The sequence below is a fragment of the Eretmochelys imbricata genome, chromosome 9 (genome assembly GCF_965152235.1).
Source record: "Eretmochelys imbricata isolate rEreImb1 chromosome 9, rEreImb1.hap1, whole genome shotgun sequence".
NCBI classification, from domain to species: Eukaryota; Metazoa; Chordata; order Testudines; family Cheloniidae; genus Eretmochelys; species Eretmochelys imbricata.
In genome coordinates this window covers 36,927,500-36,940,473 of record NC_135580.1, presented here as the reverse complement: position 1 = coordinate 36,940,473, position 12,974 = coordinate 36,927,500, and the positions used below count along the sequence as shown (strand labels likewise).

The 12,974-nt window shown below is 39.1% G+C and overlaps 1 protein-coding gene across 1 annotated transcript; it reads right to left on the bottom strand.

Annotated features, from left to right (window-relative positions):
- Positions 1-7,640: 7,640 nt before the first annotated feature.
- On the bottom strand, positions 7,641-9,515 carry SCG2 (secretogranin II). The gene has a single exon (XM_077826964.1). It carries the CDS (start codon positions 9,513-9,515, stop codon positions 7,641-7,643), a length of 1,875 nt encoding a protein of 624 aa, XP_077683090.1.
- Positions 9,516-12,974: the final 3,459 nt, after the last annotated feature.

Below are 12,974 nucleotides of genomic sequence, written 5' to 3'. Positions count from 1 at the left end.
TTGGTGGTAAAGTGCAACTACTTTTTATGGATTTTTTATTTGTTTTTTAGTGACAAAGGCTTTACACTGTATTTCCCAAGTAAATTAAACATTTATTGTATTTGCTTTCTGAAAATGGAAGAGTAGAAAACTTTGGTGAATCTTTTAAATGTTAAATCTACTTAAAACCTCAAAGATGCTCAGTTATACCATGCAGACCTATTATGTCATTCTCGACAACCCAACTGCTGTTCCTCAGCTATCATGAGTATAAGTTCAATGGGGCGAGGAGATATGAAAAGGAAACAAGGCCATGACTATTCCTGGAAAATCTCTCCATGGCTCCCTTTGTCAAGGACCTCCAGCACACCATCTTCACAAATGATGGAGAAAGGCAGAAGATGGGTGGCCAATTTCTCCCTTTGTTTCTGCTTCTGGATGTGTTTTCTCTGGTGGGAGCACAGTGCCCACAAGGATGTGTCCATATGTACGTATTTAAGAAACTGAAACTCCCTTTTATCAACTAGATTCATTATTATCATTCTTTTTTCCAGAAGATTAATTTAGATTCCCTTGTACAGAATCCTTTGGGGTCCTGTGTATGATAAGCGACATCAAAGAGCTTTCCTTTGACAAAGACCTTCACGAGCTTAGGGAGAACATAAATCCAACAAATTAAAAAATAAATCTGTTGCTTTGGCTGCAGCACAAATCATGTGACTTGACTTGTAAACAAATGTATATTGTCTTCTGGTAAAACAGTCAACTAATGGCCGAGGAGGAAACCTGTGAAACTCAGATTCCCTGCAGGTAAAAATGTCCTCTCATGAGAAATGTAATGCCTTAAAGACATAATAATAAACTGAGTTACATACCCTTCTTATTTTTAAATAACTTTTGTGTTTCTAGTATTAAAAAGCCTGTGGGTAAAAAATACATTATCAAGAGTTGGTCTCTGCAGAAGATATTGAGTACTACTTACTACATGCTTGCTGAGTAACCTCTACTCCCGTGGTTCTCAACATATTTACTATTGTGGGCCGCACATGCAGCTCGCTATGTGTTGTGTGGGTTGCATCCACACAATATATATACTACCTGCATGGCCTGAGGATGTTACATGGGCTTCAGCTGTATGCTGATAGGGCCGCAAGTAGGCCACAGGTTGAGAACCACTGCTCTATTCCCTTCCAAAATCATTAGAATCTATCTGGTTTCAATGAAATTAGTAGAACAAACAGTGCTTAACAATGCTTGTACATATTGAGTCAGTGAAAAAGGGAATTAAAAATAATTCATTGAGCTCATTGCACAAATCTAAATGCAAGTTAAGGCTTAAAGGTCTGGGTGGGAGGCTATGCCTATGTAATTTTTAACACAAAGCAGAAACCAAGGTTGAAACTTGAAAGCAATTTTAATCAGCAAGTTCTTTAGCACCAGGATGCATTGTTCAGTTACCACCTAACAGAGTGGCCAAGCAATGAACCCCTCACTGTGCTGATCTTGTCCCTGCTGCCATAGCAACCTGTTGGTTCAGAATTGACTGCTCGCATCATGGCTAGAAGGGAGGCTGCAGCTCTGAGGAGTTCTGTTTAGCAAGCATCGATGGAGAAACAGAATAGACATTATTTTTATAAGCCACTGTGTGTCATCATTTAGAAAATGAAGCAAAAATCAAACTTTAATTTCCAAGTGACAAGTAAAAAGGGTGATTTGTTTATTATTTTATCATCTCTTTTGGAGGCATGGAGAAAAATCCTTATATAGTACCTTTGAGGTACAAGAAGTGACACAAGATGTTAGCTCTGATGTGTGACCTTAATATTGATCCACAACCACTCTGTGTATAGATTTTAAAAACCACAGGCACAGTAATCTAATATAAGAAAGTGAGCCTAAAGTCTCTCTATGAGCATCTAATAATGTATGGGACAGCCTCACAACTGAGAAATGTATTGTCCTGGAGCCTTTTCCAAAGCCCATTGAAGTCAATAGAAAGACTCCCATTGACTTCAGTGGGTTGGCATCAGGTTTCTAAACAATGTTATTATCATAGAATCATAGAACTGGAAGGGACCTCGAGAGGTCATCTAGTCCAGTCCCCTGCACTCAAGGCAGGACTAAGTATTATCTAGACCATCCCTGACAGGTGTTTGTCCAACCTGCTCTTAAAAATCCCCAATGATGGAGATTCCACAACCTTTCTAGGCAATTTATTCCAGTGTTAAACCACCCTGACAGTTAGAAAGTTTTTCCTAATGTCCAACCTAAACTGCCCTCACTGCAATTTAAACCTGTTACTTCTTGTCCTATCCTCAGAGGTTAAGAAGAAATTTTTTTCTCCCTCCTCCTTTTAACAACCTTTTATGTACTTGAAAACTGTTATCATGTTCCCCCCCCCCCCCTCAGTCTTCTCTTCTCCAGACTAAACAAACCCAATTGTTTTAATCTTCCCTCATAGGTCAGGTTTTCTAGACCTTTAATCATTTTTGTTGGTCTTCTCTGGTCTTTCTCCAATTTGTCCACATCTTTCCTGAAATGTGGCACCCAGAACTGGACACAATACTCCAGCGGAGGCCTAATCAGCGCGGAGTAGATTAGAAGAAATATGTCTTGCTACAATACTCCTGCTAATACATCACAGAATAATGTTTGCTTTTTTTGCAACAGTGTTACACTGTTGACTCATATTTAGCTTGTGATCCACTATCACCCCCAGATCCCTTTCCGCAGTACTCCTTCCTAGGCAGTCATTTCCCATTTTCTATGTGTGCAACTGATTGTTCCTTCCTAAGTGGAGTACTTTGCATTTGTCCTTACTGAATTTCATCCTATATACTTCAGAGCATTTCTCCAATCTGTCCAGATCATTTTGAATTTTAATCTTATCCTCCAAAGCACTTGCAACCCCTCCCAGCTTGGTGTCGTCTGCAGACTTTATAAGTATACTCTCTATGCCATTATCTAAATTATTGATGAAGATATTGAACAGAACCAGACCCATAACCGATCCCTGCAGGACCCCATTCATTATGCCCTTCCAGCATGACTGTGAACCACTGATAACTACTCTCTGGGAATGATTTTCCAGCCAGTTATGTACCCACCTTATAGTAGCTCCATCCCTAGTTTGTTTTATGAGAAGGTCATGTACCACAGTATCAAAAGCCTTACTAAAGTCAAGATATACCATATCTACCACTTCCCCCCCATATCCACAAGGCTTGTTATCTGTGTGGCAGGACCAAGATGCAGGAGCCCTGCCCAAGCAAACAGACATCCCCCAACAAGTCTTGGGTGGCGGGGACTGGAGGGGCTCTGCTACAATCCCTGCCATTCTTAGGCCGGGAGGGAACTCCTGCTGCCAGCCCTGATGCTCCTGAGGGGAGAGTGAGCTCCTGCTGCCACTTCTGGGAGGTGAAGGGGGCCCTGTGCTACTGCTCCTGACTCCCTGGTAGGGGAGAAAGGCCCCTCTGTCACTCCAAGTGGGGCATGGGGGCAGGGCCCTGACCTAGGCCTAGGGCCCTGATTGCCTTAATCTGGCTTTGAGGCTACAGTCTGATGCTGAGAAATACTGAGAGAACAGTGCAGAGACAGTGTCCACTCTGCACTAGCTGGGACCCATTCAGGGGTGAGTCCCAGGGAGCTGGTTAAACATCTTTGTTCAGGGGTGGGAGGGGTAGTCCAATATAGTGCACACTGTGATAATTTAATCTAGAGGTAACATTTTTAAATGTGGTTGGGGGAGCTCAAGATTAGTTTTCAAAAGAGATTTAGGGTCCAGTGCACAAAGGGCTGTAGGTGCCTAACTGGCACTTTAAGCATGGAAATCTAAAGTTTAGGTACCTAGAACACTCACTCAGCTGCTTCCTTACCCTGTAAATGCGTAAATTGTTGCTGGAAGATGTGCATAAAGCTGCCTTAATCCTGACATCTGAGAAAGACTCTATAGCCACTATAACCACTGGGTTCGAGCACTCACCTAGCACAATCAGGTTCCAGTCCCTGCACCAATGAATGTTTCAGTCTTTTATACAAAGTGAAACTGTTTCAACAGCAAGAGAGGCAGACCCATCCCAGAATAGCCCATAGCCTGGTGGGCAGTGCACACACCTGGGAAGTTGGAGGTCTGGATTTAAGACCATACTCCAAATAAGGCAGAGTAGGAATTTGAAGCGGGGTTTTCCATATCCTGGGTGAGTGCTCTAACCCCTGGGCTATAGGGTAAAGGAGGGGCTTAGACCCCACCCCTCTCCTCACCCTTTCTGCTGGCTAGTTTGGGCAGTGCTGGCTTTTGTGAATCCCATTCATAGGTGCCCAGTTCTCCCCAGGTATTGTACAGGGAGCCTGGGCAAATAACTCAGGGCTGTAGATTCCACTGGGGGGTGGCGGGGGCAGGGTGCCTAAATTTTAGCCATTGCAATGCTGAGTCTAAGTCCCTTTTGTCTCATTAAAACTCAATGGGACTTGGACTCTTAAGTCCTTTCTGAAAACTAGACTTTGGTGCTATTGGCCATTTTACCCTTGGCATGGATAACTGGTAGAATCTAGATTCAAAAGAAATGCAGTCTCATTTGATAAGACATAAAGGGAGCGGGGGAGCGGGGGACCAGCACTTTTGGCCACTGGGGCCAAATAAGCACTCCCCAATTGTGACAAAGTGTGGGCACATAGTTTTAGTAATCCTAGCAAGCAATACCCTCCATGCTTTCAAGATGCTTTCCCCTACCTGCCCATCTCATCTCCATCAGTTCAACTTCAACCTGATGCCTTTCATGGAGGTCCCAGGCTCAGCTACACTCAGGAAAAGCAGACAAACACACTAGCTGGGCTCGATGGCAGTGACATAGGGCTAGATCGTGATGGTAAATCCCAATTGGCCTGATGTGGTCACTTAGAGTAGTGCTGGGCAACCTACAGCCTGTGGGCCGTATGCGGCCTATCAGAGTAATCTGCTGGAGGGCCACCAGGTAGTTTGTTTACATTTGCACGGCCGCCCACAGCTCCCATTAGCCGGGAATGGCAAACCGCAGCCACTGGGAGCTGTGGGCGGCCGTTGAAATGTAAACACACTGTCTGGCAGCCTGCCAGTGGATTACCCTGATAGGCTGTGGGTTGCCCACCACGGACTTAGAGGCACAAATGCAATGAAAACAATGTTACTGCCAGAGCAATGGGCCAAACCCTAGAGAACCTCTGCGAGGAGATGGCACACCATGCACTAGAGTGCCATGGCACTCTGTATTTTAGAGTATAGAAGGGGAAAGTGTGTAAGTGTTGCCACTTTGGATCCATGTGAGACATTGTTTGGAGAAAGTGGGGGGTGGGGGCTGCCTCTGCTACTCCCATTATATCCTGTGTCTGAACTGGCCACATGCCTGGTGTCCCAGCCTGGAGTGGAGGATTCCATCCCGCACCTATTTAATGATTGAGAACACTTTCTTTTACTGTCACTCTACTTGGGCTGAGCACGGTTCTCTGGCTATGGCTTATTTCCAGTGAAACGTGTATATGCTATAAATCTTGTCTTTTATGAAGAAAATAAGTTTTAGAGCACAGGCAAAATATGGAATCGCGTAGTATTGTCTAATGAGATCATGTCTTCTGGAAATTTTTAAGTTGAACTTTAACATGAAAGTGGCAGGATTCATTCCAGTCATTCTGTGGTTTAGCATTTACATCATATTATACAAAACAGAAGATCAGTATTTGCTGACGACAGCTACCTGTGGAATATATGTCCTTTGGAAGCAACCTGATGGTTACTATTTATTGAAAACTGCAAGCAGTAGGCTACTTCCTAACTTTTTTTAAGGCCTACTAATCATGTCATAGTTTCTTCCAGCTGAATCAACATCAGTACAGAATATGGGAGGAACCCTACTTTGGCCGCCATCCTGGTACATTAGCCAATCATATAATTAAAAAACAAACAAAAAACAAAAACCTGTAACATGAACGGTTTTAAGAAACATCACTGCCATGATGAAGTGTATCGCCATCAATAGCAATGAAGTTATGCCAGCTTATTCCAATGGCAAATTTGGCCCAACGTGGTATGTTTCCTTTTTGTGGATACATTTTTACTCGTGCAACTAACAGAAATTTTTTTAACAAAAAATCTAGCCCAAAGCAAGGAACCCTGATAGTGGAACCCTGATAAACTGCAGCTGAACAGGGATAGTGATGAGACCTAAAATAATCATTTCTCTCTGCAGCATTTGTATAGTATCTTTATTAGCTATTTTATGACCCACTCCCGCTAAAACCATATCCTCCCACATCCATTCACCATAAGTAGTGATCAGATGCTTGAGAATATGGGAGGAACCCTACTTTGGCCTCCGTCCTGGACATACTTTAACTACGCCCATGAATAGTCCCCCTGAAAATCAGGGGCCATCTTGTATGCATAAGCATTTGGAGGAACAGAACCTTAGAATTTTCAGGGTGTCCTCTAAAAGGTCTTAACAAGGTCTGGAGAAGAATTTTAAAGGATCCAGAGCTATATCTCACTATTAAATCCTTCCTTGACTGATACATAACCTAGGAAAGACAGTTATGGCAGCCATTTGCCTTTACCAGGAGCCTAATTAATGGAACAAACTTCCATGTAGAGTGGGGCCATAATAGCCAAAACTTTTTTAAATGGTAAGAGAAGCAGTCATCATTTTTATAAACACAAAAAATATGTAAGGAAGGAGTCCCCGTCCATTGTGCTACCATAGTCACAAAAATAAGTTGTCTTAGCTCATAGCTGTGGGTTAATGCCTGCTTGCTACACAGCAACATAGGGAAAATTTATGATATTTTGAAGAACCTACTTGCTGGAGCTTTCTCTTTCCTGATTAGATGTAGAACTGTCATGAAAAGTTTGGTTTTCACTTGTTTTTATATATTTTATAGGCTTCCAGTGCAGTGTGTCTTTTCTGTTGAATAGATCAGCCTCCCCTAGATCCATAACCAATCATCTTATGTGGCCAGATTTTCAAAAGATTCCATTCAGCCTCAGCTCCAAATGATACCAAGAAAGAACTGCAATTGCTCAGCACCTTCACCAATCAGGCCAGTACATGACTGTGTAGCCCAAAAGGCCAGAAGTATTTTCTGCTGAATAATTTCAAAAAATCAGTTAAAGCTAGGAAGATTGGATATCGAAGTAAAAAATGTTTTCTCCTAAAAATCACATTCTTTCAACTGTCATAAAGAAACACAGTCTACTGTCCAGAAATAATATTTATTCATCAACAATAAAACAAAGAATAGAAAAAGCCTTATAAATAAAACTATATATATGCTGTATTTTTATTCAGTACTCCACAAAAAAAACACTACAGACAGTAATAAAATAATTGAATTAATTTAAAAAACTTCAAATATGATAGCACTGTTCATTTATCATGTTGTATCAACAATGCAATGGTCATTTGTTTACATATTACGATTTTACTTAAATTCATAACCCTGCTCATTAAAACAATTGAACCAATTTGTACTTGATCCAAGATTTATAACACATATGTATATCCATAAACAATAACAGCTCTGAGAAAGTTATGCAGACTGTTCAACGGTAACTGCAAGTTGTTTAGGGGGGAAAAATCACAAATGAATTGGGGTAAAAATCAAAACATTGCAGAAAAATTATATGTGGTTAACAATTACATATTTTCCATTGCCCTTTTATTAATGTGATTTCTTCCTTTGTCTGATTGCTCCTGGTTTAGGTACTCCAGCACCTTCACTAACATATCTTCATCCAGATACTGCCTGTTTTGTGTGTCGTCATTCTCCCGGGCCATGGACAGCCTTTTGCTGAGTGAGGCTAGTTTATCAGATTCTTGTGGTCCCAGCTGATTTAGATGTTCTTTGATTGCTTGCTCAAACTGGTCATCTTCCTGTAGATCATTTTCAGATGAAACTGGGACTGGAACGCGTTTCAGCTGGTTTGTATCGACAACTTCAGGGTATTTTGCCAACATCTTTGCCAAGTAATCTGCTAGTTCTTCATCTTTTTCATTTAGTTTTTCATATTCCATTTGTCGTCTTTCCAAATCATTAATCCAAGCAGCTTTCGGAAGTTGATGTCCTTTAGGTCTTCTGGGAATGTAGGAAAGTCTTGGAAAACTGTTCTCTTCATTAAGCTGATTTACAAAGTACGAGGTTTTCTGATTAGCTAAATTATCAGTCCCTAAAAGATTGACAATATCTTCAATATTGAGATCTTCAGGTAGATTATCTGGCATAACATTAATTGGCTGCCTCATGTAACCATTTTTAGGGTTCATTTTATTTTTAAATATATCTGTGTGGTCTAGATTAGTTTCAGAGATGTCATCCTCAAGATCTTCTGGGAGCTCTGGTTCTTGCTCGGTCTCCACCCTTTCACTCTGCTGCTGCTTTTCTCCAGTTTTCAACATGTCTAGTAAATCCTCTGGAGGGATTTGTAAATTCCTTGAGATTTCTATTAGTTGAGAGATAGACTGAGGATCAAGTTTTTCCAAAAATATACCTGCCCTTTTTTCTTCATGTCCAGTCCTTACCCTGCCATTTCCAATATTGCTCATCAGCCTCTTCAGATAATAATTCATTAGCTTTGTAATGTCATCTGACATTTGATCTTTACTGTCTCTCCTCATTTCATCTTCCAGGAAGCCTTGCTTCCCTGATCTCTTCATTTCATCATCAATTTCTTCTTCATTTTTATCAATTTCCTCTTTACGATCTTTTATCTCTTCTTGTGTTTGGCTTTCCACTTTTTCCTCTATTGGATTCCAGTCTTCTCCTCCCACTACATCTTCATAAGCAATATTATTAACTTTATATACATCATCTTCATCTTCTGTGTACAATTTCTGATCTTCATCCAGCCTCTCTTTTTTGTGATTACTTGGTCCTGTCATTTTCCCCAGCTCCTGAAAGACAGACTCCAAAGTAGCAAGGCTTTGGGGTGTATATTGTTCTTCTACTATTTCATTGGTGCGCTTGAAAGGACTGTCTCTTGAACTTTCTTCATCATGTACATGTGGCATTTTGTCATGTTTGTGTCGTCTCTCAGGCCACTTATAGGCCTCATAATTATCACTCACTCCAGCTGGGAAGTTATCTGAACTCATACTATATGGTTTATTTTCTTTTGATCCAGCCTTTGACTCTTTTTCTGTTTGCCTCAAGGCTTCCAACATTGACCTAACCCATTGTGACTCATCTTCAGTCAAAGAATCTCTTCTATTATCTGATAGGTGACTCTGATCTTTGCTTTCTTTCTGCTGCAGAAAAAATGGCGCACCTTGATAGAAGCTGTAATCTTGGCCATTTTCTCCCTTGTTAGCTTGTTTGCGGAGATTTTCTATATATTCCAAGGCTTTGATCATATCTGGGCTTGGGAGCCTTTGTAAATTTTTCCCTAAATAGTCTGGGTTTTTCTGAAGCAGCTGATAAGGTTCGATTGACGCTGCATCAACACAACAGATTAGGACAAAGAAAAAGGTGAGAGAGGAGGCTGCTCCAAGCCAGCAGGGTTTAGTATCTGCCATGTTTGAAATCTTTCCTTAAAATAAAGAAAAAGGACAGTTAACATACAGAGATAGTTAGTAAAGTGTGAAGCAAAAGCAAATTTGAGATTGCTGCTTTGAACTGGAACTCATGGTATTTATGTTTTTATTAATTATGAAAAGCCAACAGAATTCCCATATGATCCCTTTATGGCAACTCTAGATTTATTGTGGGTTTATCTGGAAGTCTTTTGGGTCATTCCTTTGATAAGGTTAATGGAACCAATTGGTTTGAAATGATAAAACCTTTGCATCTTTATACTTTGGCAGGTAAAAAGCCCTTAATAAAGTTAACTTATATATAAAGGAACTTGATTTTCCAATCTAAACATAAAACCAAAATCCTACATAGTTCATAAAATACCCATTTATGCATCTAGATACTGATTTGAGCATCAGCATTTGAAAATTTGGCCTAAAATATTAATACAATCTTACTGATAAACTGTACATAGAATCCTGTTGCCCAGTTGTCCAGTCTGCTACTACACTGACTCCACTGAATGGTTTTATTCCAGGCTAATGCCAATGTGACAGAATGGCAAATAAAATCATGAGGTGATTTATATGTTTACTTGTATGAATATTTAAAAAATATTAAAATATTCCCTTATGCTGCTTTTCAAGAATATTATTAATACACACGTTTGTTAATTTTTCCATAGGCAGTGAGGAAAGCTAAGACCCTTTGTGGGTTAATCTATTCTGTCCCTTAAGAGTATCATATGTTGATGTCTTCCTAAATCACTGTTTCTAAATGGACTTGGTTAGGCAGAGACGGAGTGGCAATTTCTTCTGTGGTGGCTAACCAGTCTTTCATTTTTGCTTTGAAATGAAAATGGGTGTTTTGCCATTCACTTCAAGCGAGTAGGATGGATACACATGTAGAATCTTGGCATTACGGGCCAAATTCTCTGATGCGTGAAAGCCCCATAAGTTAGTGGAAGTGCACGGCACCAGAGAATTTTGCTCTATAAAAAAACAGAAGTAAAATAAGTTAAAATATTATACCATCATATATGAGTAACACAGTCATGTCACTGCAACATATGAAAATATTTCTATAAAAGGCCCAATCCTACAAGGTGCTGGGCATTCTTGCCACCAACTGAGGTTAAAGACTCCACTCCCAGGAAATGCTTAGCACCGCAGAGGACTTGGCTATAACAAATACTAGCCTATTTTACCCAATTCAATTATATTATTCCTTCAGTCATGCATAAAGTACAGTAAATGAGAAAAATGGTGAGGATAGAAAAAAAAACACTGAGCTTAATTGACCTTTTTTGTTTCATGCACTTTTCCCATGAGCCTATGGAAAACATCCTGGTAAGATGTTAGTGATTCATACTAGCAGAAGGACCTACATAGAGTAGAATTTACCCATGGTTGTAACAGTGGATATGTTCACTTCAACTTACACATAGTGTTTCCATTCAGATGATTCTTTATTGTGGTTTAACATGAAATAATTGGACAAAATAAAGCAAATAAAGTAGCCTCAGTTACCCACAATTGCTTTTTTTTCCCTCCATGCCTGCAGCAAATTATCATTGTGAATATCAAATATTTTATCCAATCACGTATTAATACTCCAGAATGGATTATTTCAGAGCAATCAATAAACACCATCTCTCTGTATCCTTAAACAAAAGCAAGAGAACCCTGTACCTTCTGTTATGGAAAAGGCTTTAGCTTTGAAAGGGATAAAATCTGTCCAAAAAACCCCACAAAACCCTGCACAGTTAACATTTTTATGTTGATTAGAATCTATAGTTGCAATAGAATGAAGCTAATGTTTTTCAGTGGAGAAGTTGGTTATTGATTAATCTTTAGTTTATTCATAAATAAAATACTGTGCATTTTTAGTTGCTGAAAAATTATTTCATAATAATAGATCTAGATCTTCCAGGTAAAACAGTTCATTAAAATCCTCCCTCTGATAAAGATGATTAATTCAGCCTCTGACAGTACATGCTATTTATACACTATTATATCCTCTGTAATACTCAGGAAAATCTAAGTAAAATCATGAAAGATAAACACAGGCAAAGTTTAGACTGGCATTCGACTAGCATTTTATTTAAAAAATATTTCATTTTGAGAGATGATATTTTATTAATTCCCTTCTGAATATTTCATATGCACTTCTGTCTGGATCAGTTTCACTTCCAATTTATTGGTAGATGATATTTGAAATATTTGAAAATAACAGTTGTATATAATTTGTTTTAAAACCCCTGAAACTAGATTACAAAAATCAGTTCATTAAATGTGATACCTTATTTAGGGAAAATAGGCTCCTCCCCAATCCTAATTTATAAATATGAGAAAAATAGAGTACATTTTTCTTTATGTCAAATCCATAAAAAACATTCTCTATTATTCCTTTTAAAGCACATTACGATAAAACAGCTGTTTTCCCAACAGTTGTATAATTGTGGTGCTAGTCTGTATTGTGCTGTCCTGTTAGCACCTAACAAAGAGAGAAGTCATCTCTTACCCAGACTCTTATCCATCAAATTAAGTAGTCACCATTCATAAAATGAGGGGATTGAGTTCTCAGGGTAATGTGTACTGTCAAAGGAAATACAGAGTGACAGAGGGTCTTCTGAGAAGAGGCAAACAATCAAAAACAAAATTCCCTTTCTGGGGTGTTTCCATGGCAGCAGTAATATTTCCCCTTGAGCCCTTTCCTGTAGATTCACATGGTGCTCTGATAGGAATATAATATTTCCAATTAAAATTTTGCATGAAAACTCATAAGCTTTCCTATGGAACTTGCACAGAATTCATAATGCTCTGTGAACTACAGCAGGAATCCCTATGGGACTTGTCTGTAAGGAAAATGTGAAAATGCAACACACCCTCTTCATCATTTGTTTGCTTTTTGAGCAATTAAAATTGGTTGCAGTCAATTAGCTTTCTTAAAAGTTTGTCTTATTGCTAATATACAAACTAGAGTTCGTATTAAGATGAATTTTAGTATTTTGTAAATCAAGTGGTTTCTGAATTGGCATACTTGATTATTTAGATGGGTGGAAGATTAATTGAACTGTACATGTATCCAAGGCAACCTCTTATTTTACACAATGATTTTAAACATGCCAGTGAACCATCGGGAGTGAATGAAATCACAAAGAGAAACATTAAATGATGTGTGATAGCTTCAGCGAACAAATTAAGCTGATGTCAAATTGTAATCGCTAGCTGTAGAACCATTAACTTTTCCCACTTATTCAGTATTTTAGTTACATCCTTTTAATTATTTTTAAATCCATATCTAAATCATAGGTAAGAAATAAAAAAGAGAAAGATTCATTCATCTGGAAAACCCTATTTCTATGCTAAATGAAGTGCATCAGGTTGTTATGGTCCCTAATTGTGCTGGTTTCCTAGTGTAGAGTGGAATGGGAAAAGCTCTGAACAAACAACTTTACA